Source organism: Haemaphysalis longicornis, unplaced genomic scaffold (assembly GCF_048455015.1).
Source record: "Haemaphysalis longicornis isolate Haplotype H1 unplaced genomic scaffold, Haemaphysalis longicornis Haplotype H1 scaffold_9, whole genome shotgun sequence".
Lineage (NCBI taxonomy): Eukaryota > Metazoa > Arthropoda > Arachnida > Ixodida > Ixodidae > Haemaphysalis > Haemaphysalis longicornis.
This window is the reverse complement of record NW_027526460.1, coordinates 156,389,203-156,407,359: the sequence shown is the minus strand read 5'-3', so window position 1 is coordinate 156,407,359 and position 18,157 is coordinate 156,389,203. Positions and strand designations below refer to the sequence as shown.

Genomic DNA, 18,157 nt, shown 5'->3' with positions numbered 1-18,157 from the left:
ACCTTTTAAGGTTAGCGCTCGCCGCTCGGACCTAGTACATATATGCGCCGTAGTGGGACAAGTGAAAACCCTGGTGATGTATGGCTAAACTTGACTCGTTTTTGGGAATCGCTGACGGGACCGTGACCACATTGGCCGGCCCACAAGACTAGCACGGACCTCTTTTTTCGCCGCTCATGAAAACGAACCGGTAGTGGGCAAGGTGCCTGCGCTGAAATGTGGCAGTCATAAGAATGTCACGGCCGCGCATTTCGTTTCTGCAAAGTCATTTCTCTCTGATATTGTAGTTATTTTGAAACACTTTGTTAGTGGAACCGATGGCGTCCTGCCAGAAAAACTAATGCATTTTCCCATAGAACAGTTGGAGGACCGAAAAGCTCCGATAAGATTTACGGACACACAGCGCGTGCGTGGAACCGGGCTTCCATTGTGTTGACTTGAAAATGGCGAAAAAAAAGGAACGCTTCTAGATGAGACAATACACGCATCGACTATGAATAAGGAGTACAATAGTATTCCTTTAATTCTTAAACCACGTATCGGTATACATTTAGATCGTTCGTATATGCCGTTGCTTAGTGCGCGAAGAATCGTCGCATGCGTTCGTTCTTCGTTTGCGATTTGGGTCTTTGAATGTTCGACGATCGATCGGACGCACTTTCAGCAATGGTTTTGACGCAGTTTTGATCTTAGAAAGCTTTCGAGCTTCTCCCAACTTTCTTTTGAAAGGTATTGTAAAATTTTGATTGATGTGTCACTTTCTTAGACGGCGCAAGTGTGACAGATTAGGCCTTACGAAGGGACATACGGGTTTCCCGGCTGAGTGCGCATTCAGATGCTGCGCAATTAAGAAAAGCTCTAGGCAGTGCAGTGAGTCACGCCACATAAGATCACGTGCACCCATGCTGCGGAGAACGCTAATCCTGGAGCGTTAGCAGCGTGAAATGTCGCATGGTCCAAGTAGTAGATGCATGACCTCCCAGCACTTGTCTAGTGACCAATGAAGACAAAGAAGAAAAATTGGGGTTGATTCCTTTTTCACAGGAATCGGTAAAACACGAAAGCGAAAGCTGCCGTCACAGGAGAAGTTAAAAGTTAAAGGAACCTCCTTCATGTACGAAGGGTTCGTGATCCTGTCCCCGCCAATCAAGTGACGCCGACACGCAAGAAAAAAAAGCTGGTTTATTCCGGGACAACAAAACAAAAAATCACATCCGCAGAAACAGCAGCTTGAAACACAACGCTCCTGCGAACAACGCCACAGCTGAGGGTACCTCAATTCACGCGCGTCCCCAGTACACGAAGGCCCTGGTACCGAGACGCCAACTGTCGTAGGGAGTCGTAGGGAAGGACATAAGGCGCGTTTGTAGAGATGCTCACGTCTCTGCTCATAGCGCAGTCGCTGGAGCGCCACGCACGTCCCGTTGCGGCGAGAGGGCACGAGAGGGCATGGGCTCGAATGCGCGCGCCGCAGCGTCAATTGCACTTTTTCTGGGGATGTCACTTCCGTGATGGATATGACGTGATTGAGATGTTGGTGTACCCGGCCATAAAACACTTTCGTTTTAAAAAGAGCGAAGAGACTCCAACATGAATTTGCAAAAAAACAGTCCTCGATGAGCGTCGCTAGGGGAAGTCATAACGCCTTCGCCTTAAAAGCACGTAAGCAGACCTTAATACCCCCATGAGTTATTAATACGTTAATGTTGCGTTAGTTCACCCAATCAACGCAAAACACGCTAACCCTAACCTTTACCATAGATTATGCACGTGCACTTTGAGATTATAATGGTAGCTAACATTCCTTCCCGAACAGTGTTGCGGAGTTACGGCTTCGGAATTGGAATTACCCCGAATTCATTCAATTTTTTTGCTACCCCGGAATGGAACTGAAATGGAATGGGTACACAACGCTTGAAGGAATCGAACGAAAATAGAATGAGATCCTTTTTGCTCGGAATATAAAGGCTGAGTTTTTAGACTAGCTCGATCTTAAAGGGGCACTGACACAAAAATTTTGCATCTTGTTTTTTTTGTTGCGATAAGTAGCTAGTGACCTACTTATAACCTGTAGAAACCTCATTTGCTTCAGCGTGCGACGGTTGTTTAATTAAAGGCATTTTCAATGGGGCCAGTCGCAGTTTCGGTTTCAGCGAGTGCCGCGAAACGATGGATTTTGTGGATTTTGTGTGAACAAAGCTGACCACGTGACCGTCGGAGGGATATCACAGAGCAGAGCCGCCGTAGCACTGTCGAATCCGCATCGATGGCAGTTTCTGCGAATGCCCCCACGTACTGATCTCGTGAGGCGCTTAATTAAAAAGCGACCGTGGATGTGACGCAGGCGCTGCGAGTGCAAATGCTACCGCGGCTAAAGAACGACGCGCGACGCTCGAGATGGTGGGTGGCAAGACGCGCGCTGGGAGCAGCCGGCCGGTCTGCCTACAGGTCCGCCTACAGATGTGTTCGGCTCAGCACTGCGGCGGATATTATATTCGAGTGCCGCTCTCGTAAGCGGTGCAGATGACAATTTTTAATGCAACCCGCCATCGCATCATTAACTCCTTTCTCATGTAAGCCACCATGGTCGGGACTTGGGGACAATTTCGTGCAGCGGTAAGCCGTTAACAAGCTATCACTCGAGCTACCTGCGCCGGCCTGGGCCACTTCGCGGCCGTGGCCGCCGCCTGCACAGCGACCGTGCGGCTAGCTCAGTGAGCGTTTCGTGCCTCCGGCGCGTTTTCGCATCCAATGGCAATAAACAGTAATAGAAACAGAGTGCCTGGAATCGCTGTAAAATTTTGGTTGCGGCCAGCTGCCCGATTAGCTGACGAAATCACGGCGCCTCCGCCGCCAACGATCGGGTCGTTCGTTCTCGAGAGCAGAAGCTCCGCCCTCCGGCCCTCCGATTGGAGCGGCGAGCCGGGCGAGCCGGCAAAAAACGCCGGTAGTGGGGAAGCGGCAAACACAAACTCGTGACGTGTTTGGATGTTGTTTATTTACAATAGCGCGTGGTCCTCTGCTGGCTGCTCGGTTGCGTTTCGCACACTTCAAAATTGATTTTAAATATGTTCTAGGCTGTATTCGCCGCTGATATTTTGCAGATGATGTATATGTGTTCCCACCAATCTATCTCCGAAGTTATCTCGCCTGCAAAGTTTTGTGTCAGTGCCCCTTTAACCAGCGACTTATACAGCCAAACCGACTCCTGAACCAGTATCACTGCAACCCTAGCGGTTCGTCGCTGTCCTTAATTTTTCGGTGGTTGCCGTGAACTCGTGGACGAAAGTGGCGACCCCAAGTGAATCCACCAAAAGATAAGGGCCCTAGATAGGTAAAATGTTTCTGGCGCCTAAGAGCTGCGCGATCGCCAAAATCGACAGAACCTGTAGGGCAGCAAGCGCGGCCACTCTTTCCAGCCGTTGAGATTCCAACCTCTGCTGTCGTGGGTCGCATCTCAAGGGGCAGCATGAATAAGCAATTTTAAAATGCCAGTTGTCAGCCTCTGACAGAACAAAACGTAACGTGGCGAAATAAAATACATTTCAACGAATTCGGAACGACTATGGCCCGAGCACACACTTAAATTCTAGTGCGGTGACATCATTTCACGTCGTCTGTGCAGAAATGGCATTTGTCGCCTCTTCGCGCCCAAGCATTGCAGTTTAGGTGCTTTTAATTTAACGCTTACAAGTTTTGCTTCGCGCACAGAACATGCGCTCTCGGGTATGTGACACAGACAGTCGGCAGGCGGGGTTACTGACAAGGGTGGCACGCGTGGAAGCCCTTTTAGGGGTTAGCATCGCTCAAGCATCACGTGGTTCAGGTGGCAAAAAACGTGCTGTCCTCTTATCTACGTGATGCCAGAAACGTAGGCGCTAGAGCGGGTATGCGTTGGTCGCGAACTGGCTGCGAACGCGAGTATGCGTCGGATCGACGTCTCCATTGGCTAAACAGACAATGGCGTTAATGTATTTAAAAAAAAAACCTTTATTGGGGAGAGGGTGGTCTGTGGCCAAAGAAACGGGAAAAATGTCGAAAAATAACCAGCCGAAAGGCTGGCGATGCTGGGGTGGACGCGGGTATGTCACGACCCGCCGTTAATCCTAAAGTCACGCTTTCAGGTGTAACGTGACGTCTTCAACTGGTACCCGTAGCTTCACGTGAAATGTCTTTGACATTGCTTGGCATGTCGTTGAGCTAGAAGATAAGGCTGCCTGACGTTAAGCCTTGACGTAGGTCTTACAAGAGCTATTGGCGAAAGCTATTCGTCATAACAACGGATAGAAGAAGAAAAAAACGCAAGGAAATAATGAGGAAAAGGTCGAAATATTGTCTGTCATACGTCATACGTCATACGTTTAGTAACGCTAAACTCAGCAGCACAAAACTTAGCGACGCTTAAGTTAGCGACGTAACCTGGTCACACAACTGAAAGAGCATTGCTGCAGCTCACGCGTTCTCTTACCACAAGAGAAAGCATAGGTACCCCAAATTTTAGGGGCGAAGCTCCTTAAGGCGTGGGTCTGTCCATCCTCGACGTATGTATGTAGCCACCTCTAGTTTAGTTCTTGGATTGGTTACTAGATGGCGTGGCTACCTCTAGTTTAGTTCTTGGATTGTTTACTAGATGGCGGTACTTGTATATGATGAAAAGATGCGCTTGGATTGTTTACTAGATGGCGTGGCTACCTCTAGTTTAGTTCTTGGATTGTTTACTAGATGGCGGGGAGCGTTGTAATAAAATCCGTTCGCTGTTGGCGCGCGCTCGGAGTCGCCCGATGGATAAGGCTGCAGATGTGCGAGCCCGCGAGGCAGAAGCGCTCCGTGAAGCTGCGCGGCGCCGCCGCCAAGATCCTGCCGTACGAGAGCGGGAGGCCGAAGCGTGTCGTCTGGCTGCACGACGACGCCGCCAAGATCCCAGCGTTCGAGAACGAGAGGCCCAAGCGTCACGGCAACGGCGCGATGACCCTGCCGTACGCGAAGCGGGCGCGTATCGGCAGGCAGACCCCGATGCAGTGAGAGCTCGTGAGGCGTCTGCAAAACGCATCAGGCGAGCTCAGCCCCAAGGTGCCGACGCGCGGTTTAAGCGAGACTTTCTAGACGTTACGTTCGGACACAGATGTAGTGGGCGAAATTTCACTGAAGAGTCACGGTTTTACCGATGATTTCCCCTCAGGAGCTTCGCCCACTCATCATCATTCACCCCGTGGATATGCTGTGAATTTTTTTTTTATAAATCTTTCTCGGCCCCAGATGTCACGGTGCTGCTGCCATCCCTCGACTTTGGCGATATTTCGGCAGTTCTCAACGCGTATGATAACGTCAGCGTTCACGTTGCGTTCGTATACAGAGGGGACTCGATACAGCCATCAAGAAGTAATTTCTACGTTGAGGAATAACAGGCAGGGAATTGAACTTCTAGGCCATTCCGGGACATTGGAATGGGCAAAGGTTTGGCATTCAATGGAATAGAGAGGAATGGAATTGCGGAAAGCTTTAATTTCTCGAAATGGCATTGGAATAAAATGGGGCTGCCCATTCCGCAGCTCTTCTACCGAATAACGTGTGTGCAAGTACACGAAAAAAAAAAAATTGGAGTTACACCTCGTCACTCGAAGGAATTAGAAACTTTTCTCGAGAAAGGTCGTCCAGTACGTGAATGACGACCTTTCCTTCAGTGCGTCCTCTGGAAGAACTCTTTAATAAGCGAATGCGCGCAGATTAATGTCCAGAAGAACGCTACGCGAGAGCTGAATGTGGTTGTAAAGATTCAGGGGTGGTTCTATCATTAACCCCTCCCCACCTTTTTCCCGTCTCCCCGGCAGCCTCACTTCCCCTTTCCAGAAAACCGTGGGATTATTTTGATTTGGTTTCTACCACTTCGTGAAGGTGGAGAAAGCAGTCTTCCTTGCCTCCTTTACGATCAACAACACTTCTCAGGATCATTGCGCTGTGGTTGGGCGTTAGCGCAGCTGCAGTTTATTCAAGGAACCAGCAATATATCTAGCTCCGTCTAAAAACGGGACTCCTGCAGTGGACTTACTAGGCTGATGATGATTATAAACATGATTACTGCTCACCTGCTTCTCGCCTTGCTTTGCACTATCCTGCTTGTCAGCAGCATGGTGTAACTTATTTAGCACGTGTAACTTACACGTGATAACTAAATAATTAGCTACTTATCGCAACAAGAACAAAAAAACAAGATGCAAAATTTTTGTGTCAGTGCCCCTTTAAGAGAGAATATTAACTATGTTTGCAACGTTCCTTTGAGAATTAAATATTTGTGCGTTCAAACTAACGCCACCTTTTCTAATTACGGCTGCCCCAAACGCTTTACTGCGAAAAGGGTCCAACCCGTCAAAGCGGCGTACTCGTGCCAGAAGCTGAACCAAGCTAAAGCCATAGCATATTTCTTTCAGGAGCCTGTTCCTCTGGAGGCGCTCAAGGCGGCTGTGGCTTCCGTCGTGTCGGAAAAACTGCCCGACGGCTACACAGTCTCCTTCGTGCACTTTACCAATGGCGAGACTGTCAGCGAACCTCCTGTAACGCTTGAAAACACGACGCGAGCGAACCTAGCCGACCGAGTGCGCCGGCTGGACACGAAGGGGCCCTCTTGCACAGACTGCGGCCTGCGAGCGGCGCTTCAGGTGAGCGCAAAAATTCTACACGTGAAGGCCAACAAACTCTGAACCCTCGACCCTCGAATGCAACCCTCGTATGCACCCCATGCTGCACAGCACGTGAGCGAGCGCAAGGATGCAAGTGCGGAAAACGTGCTGGATGTGCATCTCCGGGCCCAGAGAACCGTGTGTACCGATAAGCCTGGCATGTAGAGAGACGCGCTTGCAGGAGAGCAGACCTCTCTCGCACTTCTGAAACTCCCGTGCCCCTGCATGGGGCCAGAAAATGATTAGTTGACGGCGATCGTTCGTGTTGCTTTTTCATTTTTGGCTAAACTCCCGGGCCTTGATCTTTACGCCTGCCTGCCATCTATTTCGTGGTGGTTTGTTTCGAGCTTTTAGGGCGAACAGTCTGGCATACGCGAGGAAGCCATTCAACTGCACGAGCTGAGCACATACTTTGCTGCCTTGAAATTCAAGTTTTGGGTGTTTTCACGCCCGGAATCTAAAACTGCGTTGTGAGGCGCACCGCAGTGGAGCGCTACGTAATAAATTAAAATAAAGGAGGTTTGTTCAAGTGCGCTGAAGTGTCGAGACACAGGTTTTTGTCCATCACAAAAGCGGCTCCACGGCTCGAATCCGACCCTTTTTCCCTAGGCTGAGTACCACTACGTCTTAGCCACTAAACTCCCTGGCGGATTATAATTAGTTTGATAACAGTTCTAGGACAGGACAAAGGGGATGGGACACGAGATTGGGCGCTGTCTCGTGTCCCCTATTCTTTGTCCTGTCCTAGCGCTGTTATCAAACTAAGTATGTACAAACAAGCCCGCATTGACACCGGATTATAGGTGTCGTAAAAAATACGGGCCGTGCTTAGAAGTCCGCCAAATGCTCACGTTTTAAGTAGAAATCACAGCCAGAATAGCAATACCTTCATACACAGTGCTGGCCTATGGGAACCACAATGCAGACGAGTGGTGGAGCCACACTAAATCTGCCACGTCGCGAAGATGCACTACCGTCACCAAAGGCTTGTCGGTCAAAGACGTCGCGCCTAGTGGCGCAGTTTCATCTGAAGAGTGTCTAAGCCACTGGGGGACATGTTATTCGTCCTGAAAACTAAGTCGAAGCGACACAAGGGGCTACTTTTTTCGTAAGTTAGATCAAAAACAATTTTGTATGAGAAATGAGAATTGGCATTTACGACCACATGAAATAAACGTGATAGCTGACGAGTCGACAGCTTAACAGTCTGTGGAAGAACATGAACTTGCCGTTGCGGCGTTATAGAAGGCCCTCCTACTATCCAGATTTACCGGTCCGGGTGCGCTGTTCTGGTAGCACCTCCCCTCTGCCGGGTGCGGTATGTACGTGTCTGGGGCTTTGTAAGATGCGGCCGCTGCTGAGCACAAGGTCGCGGGTTCGATTCCCGGCCGCGGCGGCAGCTTTTCTGATGGAAGCGAAAAACAAAAACGCCCGTGTGTACGAGATTTCGGCGCACGATAAAGATCCCCAGGTGGTCAAAATTAATCCGGTGCCCTCCACTACGGCGCGCCTCATCGCCTGCGTTGCGTCGGCGCGTTAAACCCCACAATCAATCAATCAATGTATGATGCGGCGTTTGCATGTTCCTTGTTAGCTGTGTCAAAGAAAACCGCATTCTGTACGCAGCTGCTGCGTTCGACGCCAGGCCACAGGCCCGAGGGAAGCCTGGTGGTTCTCTTGAGCGACGGCAGAGCCAAAGCGAGGACCGCCTCTTCGTCCGCGTCTCCCTCTTCACCAGCCACAGCGAGCGAGGTAGTGGAATCGCCAGTCGCGCTTCTGCGCCGTGCCCGCGTGTTTGTCAGCACCGTGGCCTTGGGTTTCGGCGCCTCGGCGGACCTCGAGCGCGCAGCACTGGAGACAGGAGGCTACACGTTCGCCCTGCGAGACGCCGAAACCGCTCGCCACGTCATCGAGGGTGCGATTGAAGCCGCTGTCAGGGACGAAGCGGTAGCGATGCCACGCAAAGGCGCCTCTGCGCAAAGCCAGAAACCTGTGAGTAGCGGAGAATAATTACTACCATCGTTTTATTGGAATTAAAATTTGCCTGTGCCTTCGCTCAGTATGGGAAACATTTCTTAGTGAGGTCGATATTTTGCAAATTGACATTACTGCCAAATCCAGTTGTTCAGTAACATTTACTTGTGCCTTTAGCTGACACAGTCAGCTATAGCACCAGCAATAACAGCTATAGCACAAACGAGGAAAACTTCACGCACATGCCAATACCGTGATCATAATTGTCCACAAGACAATTAATCTCTAACGCCAACAACAAAATAATGTGTTTTTGTAAAATTTCTTGAAAGATCCTCTGAGAAACAGCTTTAATAGCATAAATTATGCCTTATGAGGTGGCAGCATCATCACAACGCAATCGTGATCCACGAGAGAAACATTCTGTTGGCAAATCTAGGTTGGCCTTTCAGAGTGGGGATTTCTGTCATAGCCATTGATGTAACTGATTTATTAAGGGTCGGCATGTCAAGCAGTTTTAGTCTGATCAAGTTACGAGGCACTTGAAAGGGAAAATAGCCCTTTTCCTCCCCCCAACCCCAACTCCTCGTCCCCCCGTTTCTAGCTTCCTCGAAACCCCCTTTGATACCATGAGCGAGCGTCAGCGTCGAGTACAGATCGAACCCATGCGAAACCGTATGACCGAAGAGGATTGCCAAGAGAAATGTGTCACGTGGCAATTGGGGGAATCCCTAACAAGGGACTGAAGCAAAGCGGCGTCCCACACGTTCGGCTCGACATTGTTTTCACATTCCACACCTTTATTGAGTGATTAGGTGCGCTCCGACAATGGGTTGGTTACGTTGACAAGTATACCCGTGAAGTCCTAGTCGGTGACTTCAACGCATGTTGGCAGAGAAAAGGCAGCAGAAGTGTACGTATTTTTCTTGAGATGTCAACCGATCCAGTCTATACCCTGCAGCGTGCGTGCATCAATTTGACATTGTCAGAGCTTAGTGTGCAGTTGCGAGCGTGTCGATCAGTGTATATATTTCGGGCAACAAAGCCATTGCGACCGTCGTTACCAAGTGACAGTGGAGTCTTTACAAGTATTCTAATCACATGGTCTACAGCTCCTTTGTAAGACAATGCGCAGGGTGGAAGGGGCTGAAAATCTTGGTTTGAAAGTTTCTTGCAAGGTATTTGAGCAACCACTCTTAGATGCGTTCTACTGTGTTATAACCATTTTTTTTTCATATTATTGAACTTTTTGCGCTTGTTGATTACGGTGCTTTCATCCGCTGAGGCGCCAGCGGCATTGTTCCAGCTTTTGTCGTCTGTCACTGATCAAGACAAAGCATTAGACTCCTTTCCAAATTGTCCACGGTTAATTTTGGGCATTGAAACCCACCATTAGTCCCTGCTGCCTTCAGCACTTACTGGCGGATTCTTCGCGAGCTATATGCAACCGTTTAGGCGGTGCGCTGGCCCTGTCTCAGCGACAACTGTGTAGCGCACATACAGAAGGACACACTGACAGCATTGCACACTGCACGCTATACATACTGAACGAACGCTTTACCTTCACATTGTTACAGTTCACCTGAAAATTTTCGTAACATTCATTACGTGGACGAATTCACTGTTGCTTAACTGTCGCAAATTTTTCCTGTCCTAGATTTTTCTGCTCCAAGTGGTTTCCAAGAAGCTTTTCCGCGTATTGTACTTCGTAGGTTCCCAATGAGACCAGTCCTGCCAAACGGAGCGGGAAGGAAAGCGTAAGCGTCTTGGGCGCTCGCCGAAGCCCTTGTCTCGACTACCCGGTTACCCTGGCGGTGACAGTACCGGTGTCCGTGAAGTCGTACCGGGACGCCGTCGTGCTCGCTTCTCTCGTCAAGGGGCTCTGCCCAGTGGTGCGCGCGGCCGTCACGGGAACAGCCTCCTTCTCGGGAGGCGCTTCCGAGAAGTTCGTCCTCCACGACAACGGTCTCGGTGAGCGGCTGCCTTTTTGTAGTGTAAGCTACGCTGGCCGAGGTTGACCAGTTTCGCGTGGACCTTGAAGGGCCGTGCTGCGCAAGTGCGAGGAGCATTGGATTGGATTGGATTAGATTAAATTGGATTGTATGGTATCGGATTGGAAATCCAATCCCATTGGAGTGCGGGTGTGTAGAGAATTGGGTCTGCACAGTCGCCGGTCGGCGCATTCGGGAAGAGTGACGTCATAGCCGCGGCAAACTGACTGCCGCTGGCGCGTGCTCAGCTGTGCGCCTCCGTTGCGCAGTAGCCAAATCTGACGATAACCCTTTTTTATGACCTCACCAGCCGATTATTATTCACACGCCCAGCCGCTAAATTAGACACCCCTCCCCCCTCCCCACCAACCGATCATGCGTATCGCGAATGCTGCCGCAGCTAACCTGAATTGCGAGCCCAAGGCGACACATGGAACTTAACTGCCAGCCATAGCGGCCTCCTAGGCTACTCATATGTACTCAGTACTCAAAATGTACTCAAAACTCAAAATGTACTCAAAACTCAAAATGTACTCAAAACTCAAAATATACTCAAAACTCAAAATGTACTCAGTACTCAAAATGTACTCAAACTCAAAATATATTCAAACTCAAAATGCACTCAAACTCAAAATGTACTCAGTACTCCGAATGTACTCAAAACGCAAAATGTACTCAAAATTCAAAATGTACTCAAAATTCAAAATATACTCAAACTCAAAATATACTAAAACTCAAAATGTACTCAAAACTCAAAATGGACTCGGAGCTCACTCGGTCTCAGGCGTACTCAAACTCAGTCGGGCTCAAACTCACTCAAGCTGAAACTCACCATGCCAGACTATCCTCGCACTCACTCAAACTCACGTGTGAGTTTGAGTTTAAATGAGTCTGAGTGAGTGGTCAGAGTGATTCCGCCTACCTCTGATGAGAAGCCTAATAGGGAAGTATGATGGTCCAGCAACGTTATGTTAAATACGTACATAAGCCACAAGGAGTCTCTTAAAGCACTGAACACCAAGTCTATTCACAAGTCTGATTCACTACTTCCTATAAAGCCATTTTTGAAGGACAACGAAGGAGTCTGGTATGAAAGTATGCAGGTGCACTTGAGCTGTTCAACAGCGCCTGCGGACTCTGGCGAAAGGGCGACACAGCGATCGTTACAGACAGACTGAAACGGTACGAAGGAATAAGTTTGCGCGAAAGACGAGGACGACGAGAAGGGAGGACAAGACGAGCGCGAGTTCCAACTTTATTTTGCATGAAATGGCAACACAGGTATACACCTCCCACCGGTGTTACCCTCTTTCCTATCACCAGTTGCAACACCCGATAATGCGTAACAAGAATCACAGGTCAAATACAACAAACAAAACAATCCGATAAAACAGCGTAACCAAACAGCATGCACCAGATAGCAGATACTACTTAGACTGTGTGCGTCTTCCGCAATAAACACGTGTCGCACTTGAAAAATCAAAGGTGAACGAATTAAATCAGACCCAAAAGGGCATAAAACCACTGAGAATAAGATGATAACATGATAACATCGGTGGAAGAATCCAAGTGAAGAACAACACAGCTCCTGCTTCCGAGACTTTTGAGAAACTAAAACAAACCAAACATCGCTAATACACAAACGTTTTAGCATAAACGCGTGTCAAGCCTAAAACATAGGATGACAGAATAACAGCATAAAATTGGAGTCAAATGCACAAAAAACGCTAAAAATAGAATAATAACATGGGTAGGATGGGAGAATGTAAGTGGTAACTAACACAGAGTGTGCGTTGCCAACATTTAATAAAAGCATAAAAATGCCTAAAACTATCGAAGTCTTATTTTAAACATGACCTTCTAAGAAGGCTACCTCAGTGGGTAGGAGGCTTACCGAGGGCGTGCTGACGCAATCTTTCCCAAAGTCTCTAATTCTGTAGGCTTTAATAATTTATCTCTCTCTTTGATCATGATCTCGTGCGAAGAATTCGGTATCTTCAGGCTGGAACGCAGCCGCAGGTTTTACAATGCATAGCAACATGCCCCCTCCCTCTGCCCCTTCCCTCCCCCGATTTATTTTTAACAGATAGATAGTGCTCCCGCCCAGTTTGGCCGATGTATACCCTTTTGCAGGTCAAAGAAATTTTGTAGACTACGTTTGAAACGCATTTCGTGTAGCGTTTCTCGTGTCCTTTTTTCACACATTCTTTATCCTTTGGACATTAACGGACAGAGTTTTGCTAATTTACACGGGGCTGAAAAAAGCCATTTTTACATTGTACCGGCTGGCTACTTTTTTAATGTTGTGCGACACTCTGTGGATCTAAGGCATGACGTGCGGATTGTGACTTTTATCTTTCTGCTGTTGTTTTGCGTTAGATGCTCGTTTGGTTTTTGAAAACGCGATTAGCAGACACTACTGATGAAGAATAAAGGGTATTCTTCAGGGTTTATTCTTCATCAGTAGTGTCTGCGAATCACGTAGTCAAGAAACCAAGCGAACATCTAACACAAAAGAACAGCAGAAAAATAAAAGTAACAATCCGCACATCATGCCTTACATCCACAGAGTGTCGCACAACATTAAAAAAGCAGCCAGCCAGTACAATGCAAAAATGTTTTTTTCAGCCGCGTGTGAATTAGCAAAACTGTGCCCGTTAATGTCTAAAGGAAAAAAGAGTGTGTGAAAAGGGACACGAAAAACACTACACGAAATGCGTTTCAAACGTCGTCTACAAAATTCCTTGACACGTGTTTGACACGTGCTTGACACGTGGTAATGCTAAAAAGCTTGTGTAGTATCGAAGTTTGATGCGTCTTAGTTTCTCATAAGTCTCGGAAGCGGGAGCTGTGTTGTTCGTCACTTCGGTTCTTCCACCCGTGTTATCATGTTATCATTTTATTCTTAGTGGTTTTATGCCCTTTTGGCTCTGATTTTATTCGTTCACCTTTTATTTCAAGTGCGACACGTGTTTATTGCGGAAGACGCACACAGTCTAAGTAGTATCTGTTATCTGGTGCATACTGTTTGGTTACGCCGTTTTATCGAATTGTTTTGTTTTGTTTGTTGTATTTGTCTTGTGATTCTTGTTACGCCTTATCGGGTGGTGCAACTGGTGATAGGAAAGAGGGTAATACCGGTGGGAGGTGTATACCTGTGTTGCCATTTCATGCAAAATAAAGTTGGAACTCGTTCTCCCTTCTCTCAGTCCTCGTCTTTCGCGCAAACCTATTCCTTCGTACGTCATGAACAAGCTAGCCAACAATAAAGTCCTACTAAGACTGAACAGGTTCAAAGACGCAATAAAGCGCGGACACAAGGAGAAAACTAACTGTGGAGTTTATTTCCTCCTCGTGTCCACGTTTTATTGGCCTTGGGACCTTTTTAGTCATTCCGCACCTACTGGACCATGTCAAGCTGTTGCTGCTTAAAGACAGGTGGCTTTTAAATGCCGAGCATTTCTTAGCCTCGCCTCTTCCTGCGTCGGACGGCGTCCACAGATCCGCGTCCGCAGCAGGTGCGCCTCTCCTCCTTCCCTCCTCTCTCTCAACAGCAGCTGGCGCGCGCATGCGTCGTAGTCAGCCCGTTCGCTCCGTCGCGGTCTCGGCGTAACAGGTGCGTGATAGCAGCGCGGTGGGGCGTGGAAGGGCGCGCGTTGCTTGCGCATGCGCGTTCTCCCCCCCGTACTGCTCTCCCTCTACTGCGCGCGCTGCAAATATAAAGCGGCTAGCGGTCGCTCGTGCTTCAGTCACTGCGTTGCTCCTTCCTTCCGTGGTTGACGCTCGCTCCACCCTAACGCGACTTTACTCTCCTCTCGCTACCCCAAACCAACACCAACGCAACTACGACCCAACTACCCACCCTAACGCGACTTTACGCGGCATTAACGACCCCCAATGCTCTGCATTTACTCGTGTTCCCCTCGCGGGAAGGCGCGGGAATTTTGTTTTCGCCAGGCCCACGCGGGGATGCGTAATCATTCGATCATGGGCAGCCTAATTACGGACGCATTCCGCTGCTTCGCAGCATCTTCGGTGAATCCGGCCTCACCCACAGAGCCGGTATAGGGCGCCTGGCCAGAAGACAGCCGTGTAATCGAGGGAAGCGAGCGGGAAAAAAAAAAAACAACAACTGCCGGGAGATGCAGAATGTCTCACATGAACGCTTCGATATATCGCGTGGCGCCATCTCGTCCTCGTCCGTCAAGCGATGAAATCCGAGAGGAACGAGAGGGCGTACCTTTCCACGATTTCTCGCAATCGGGATTCGCACTTCGAATACATCGGGCAGCTTCGAAAATACATCATGCTATTAGCACATAAAATATTGATACAGAGTGTATCTAGCTTCCGTGTTTCTGACCTGCTCGTTATGTCCAGTACATCATGTTTGTTCTTGCTTTCGGATTTGGCGCATTCTGGTTAGGTATAGTGTATATAAATTTCCTGTGTGAGAATGAACCAAAACTTTCGATTCTTATTTTTCATCCAGTTATATACTTTGTTTCTTTTTCTTTCTTCACCGGATTTGCTTCTTAATGGTGTATTTTTGTGGAACTTGTTGAGTAAAACCGTGGATTATTTCAGCTGTATTTATCTACAGCGTCTGCTGTGCCCTGTAACGGCTTCCTGCGTGTTTGCCAAGCTGTTCAAGCAGCATTTAGCCAGGAAGGCGTCCAGTTGATTTTGGGAAAAATAAACCGGAATTAAATTGAGCCTGGATGCATTCCATAGGATCATGAATTGTAAAGTGTGACGCCTTTTGTTTTGTCGGATGAAGGCGTTTCAACCGAGGTAGCAAACACGAGATGCAGACAGGAGAGCGTGCAGATAATTCATGCCGTCCACACCGGCAGGTTCAATCTTAATACCCCATTGGTACCTTACATAGAAAACTTTTTTGGTTACTTAGGTCGCAGAGCTACCGCGCCAGCAGATTGGCTGCATGTTGCGCGTCTAAAAAAGGTCTTCCGATTTGGCGCATCACAGGCGAAGACGCCCATGCCCACGATGGAATCTACACGGGCCAATTCACGAAGGTTCGCGGCAAGGGCCGCTACCATGTAGTCATTCACGCCAGCAACAAGTCCCACACGCAGTTTATGGACTCGACTACGAACTCGCCAGTACCGGAGGCTCCACAAGGTTAGTATCGTTCACATTTCAGAGACGGCCGCATACGGGGTGTAGCTGAAATGGGGTTTTTCGAAAATTCGGGAGCGGATGCTTATTTGGTGCGCTAAAAATGTCTTCGCAAAACCGTGAGCATAGGAAGTCTTGTAAGCAACGAATCGAGTGTGGTCTATGACATTTACATTCACTCTATATAAAAACGTGGGGATTTGAAGCGCTGTAATGTTGGTGAGTAGGCGCATAAACGACAAGATCTACAATACATGCACGCGGTGACAGGCGCAGTTATTTTGAGGATGAGATAGTAAAAAGTCTTAGCACTCCTATGCTTCGTGTTTTCCGTTGGTACCGTGTTGACGGAGACACGACTGGGCACTTGAGCATTCGTTCCGGTGGGTGGATTAGTTCCATGGACCGGCCCTCGCCATGTCTGCGCATTTGTTACGGTGGGGGGCTTCCTCCTCGCCATGTCCGCGCGCGCAGGCGCTGTCGGGTACCGGTCAACACGGTACAAACGGAGCATACGGAGTGATAAAACTGTAATATTACTGGTTTATCACTCTATCCTGATAAAATTCTAATTTATCCTGACTGCAAAAAGCGGTACCCAGTCAGGTCCAGGTACATACGGAACGAACGGAACAGAGGGTATGCTAAAACCCTCATGCTGAGGCACGCGTGGATGACTGCTTGCTATAGTATATTGTAAAGGCGTGAATCATTGCAAACCGCATCTGAAGCAAGCTCAGCGGCCAATTCACTACTAAACCAAAGAGGACGGCGGCCGATTGGAAAAAGAGGAAGAATAAGCGGGGTGCCCGTTCTGGGAGAATAAGCATGACATCCCAGGGATCGACCGCAATTTCACCACAAGTGGCGCAGTCGACAGACCTTCAGTCTCTAGGTGACCTGCAGCCTCAGAACCTGCTCTCCCTCGCGGCGATCCAGCCGCGGGGACAGACTTCAATATTCTTGCTCCGTGGTAGCGGCCAAGGCTTGGCAGGCCTTCCAACGCCGCTGCCCGAGTTCACCGGTGGGGCGGCGGTGTCAGCACGAGCGCTGAGCACAGTACCGTCCAGCACCCAGAAGATCCAGCCTTGGGGGCGGCGGTTGACGTCTTCTGAACTCGCCACCGCTTCCGCCGTTCGTGCAGTGACTTCTGTGGACCTTGGATTTTCGGTCGAGAATGACGTTTGTTCCAAACACCTGATCCGCTGTACTCTTCCAGCATTAATAAATAACCATGGTTCAAACAAATTGAATTATAAATCTTGCACAACCGCTCAACACAAAACGTTCTATATGCATTGCTAATTTGCAGTGAATTGTGTGGTTGTGTCTCCACATTGTACACGCACAACCATGCATGCTTTTCTTGTTAATCTACGTGCTTGGTTTAAGTTCTTTTTCGGCCCTCGCTCGGCCATGCGTGTTTTGTTTTTAAGTGCACTATCACCCGCAGTTATGCTTGTGTATCTTTTTGAATTGCGCATACGTATCTACAATTCTTTTTCTTGTGTTTTGTGCATTATGGTTTCGTTGCACTTCCGTCCTGCTGCTACAACTTGCACGGGTTATAAGGAACAGTCAAGTTGCTTATGTGCAACCTTTTCTCTTGCTTTCCCCATAACGTTGTACAGTTTACGGAAAATAAACTATTCCTATAAATGGCGGGGCTTCCGTTCTGTGGCTCTTCAGGCCCTCGCAGAGGTGTGTTAGCGGCTTTACCCACCGCGCCGCGTTTTCATGGCGTGCCCACACGGACGTCCCAGTATTTCGTGGCTTTCAGGGTGACGCCGTTTATAGGGTGCAGCTGACCGACATTCTTGCTGCCCGCCTCACGCGGCCCGAACATGCCGGGTGGCCATTGCTGTAGAAAGTGTGCGGGCAGCGCACCTTGCGAAGGTAATCTGCATGGGAAACCTGGAGCGAAGCATCCGGCCTTGTACCTATGGCGCTCGCTTGATGCAGATGCGTGCCCGGCGCCTATGCCCTGGTGAGGACGCGGTGAACTACGTTTACGACAAACTCCACCTCCTGGTGTAGTTTGTCGTAAGAACAACAACACCAATCCCTTTGGCGATCCACGGTTTCCTCCGTGCAGGCGCAGGGCTCCCTCGTCGGCGAGCCACCAGCGACTCACGCCCCTTCCTAAAGGCGTCTCCGGAGAGCTCGCCACCACCGTAGTTCAACCGTATTCTTGGATACCTTTGTAATAACCTTCTGTCTACTCCAATTTCACTGAAGACACTTTTGTACACAACTTTGGTAAGGGCTAAATTACAACAAGCTCCATAAATATGAGATCTGGGCACTGAAATTGTAATCAAAGCTCTCGAACTTGTTAAAAACAACGCTCCACGATTTAATACAGGCAATTAAAGA

The 18,157-nt window shown here is 48.8% G+C and overlaps 1 protein-coding gene across 1 annotated transcript in view; it reads left to right on the top strand.

The window, feature by feature from the left end:
- The window catches only part of LOC144153511 (calcium-activated chloride channel regulator 1-like), a 47,326-nt gene that overhangs the window by 14,867 nt on the left and 14,302 nt on the right, over positions 1-18,157 (top strand). The window contains exons 6-9 of the mRNA XM_077685144.1: positions 6,426-6,653; positions 8,301-8,666; positions 10,361-10,619; positions 15,629-15,784. Of these exons, the coding sequence (XP_077541270.1) occupies positions 6,426-6,653; positions 8,301-8,666; positions 10,361-10,619; positions 15,629-15,784 (1,009 nt within the window). The remainder of the gene's footprint in view (positions 1-6,425; positions 6,654-8,300; positions 8,667-10,360; positions 10,620-15,628; positions 15,785-18,157) is intronic.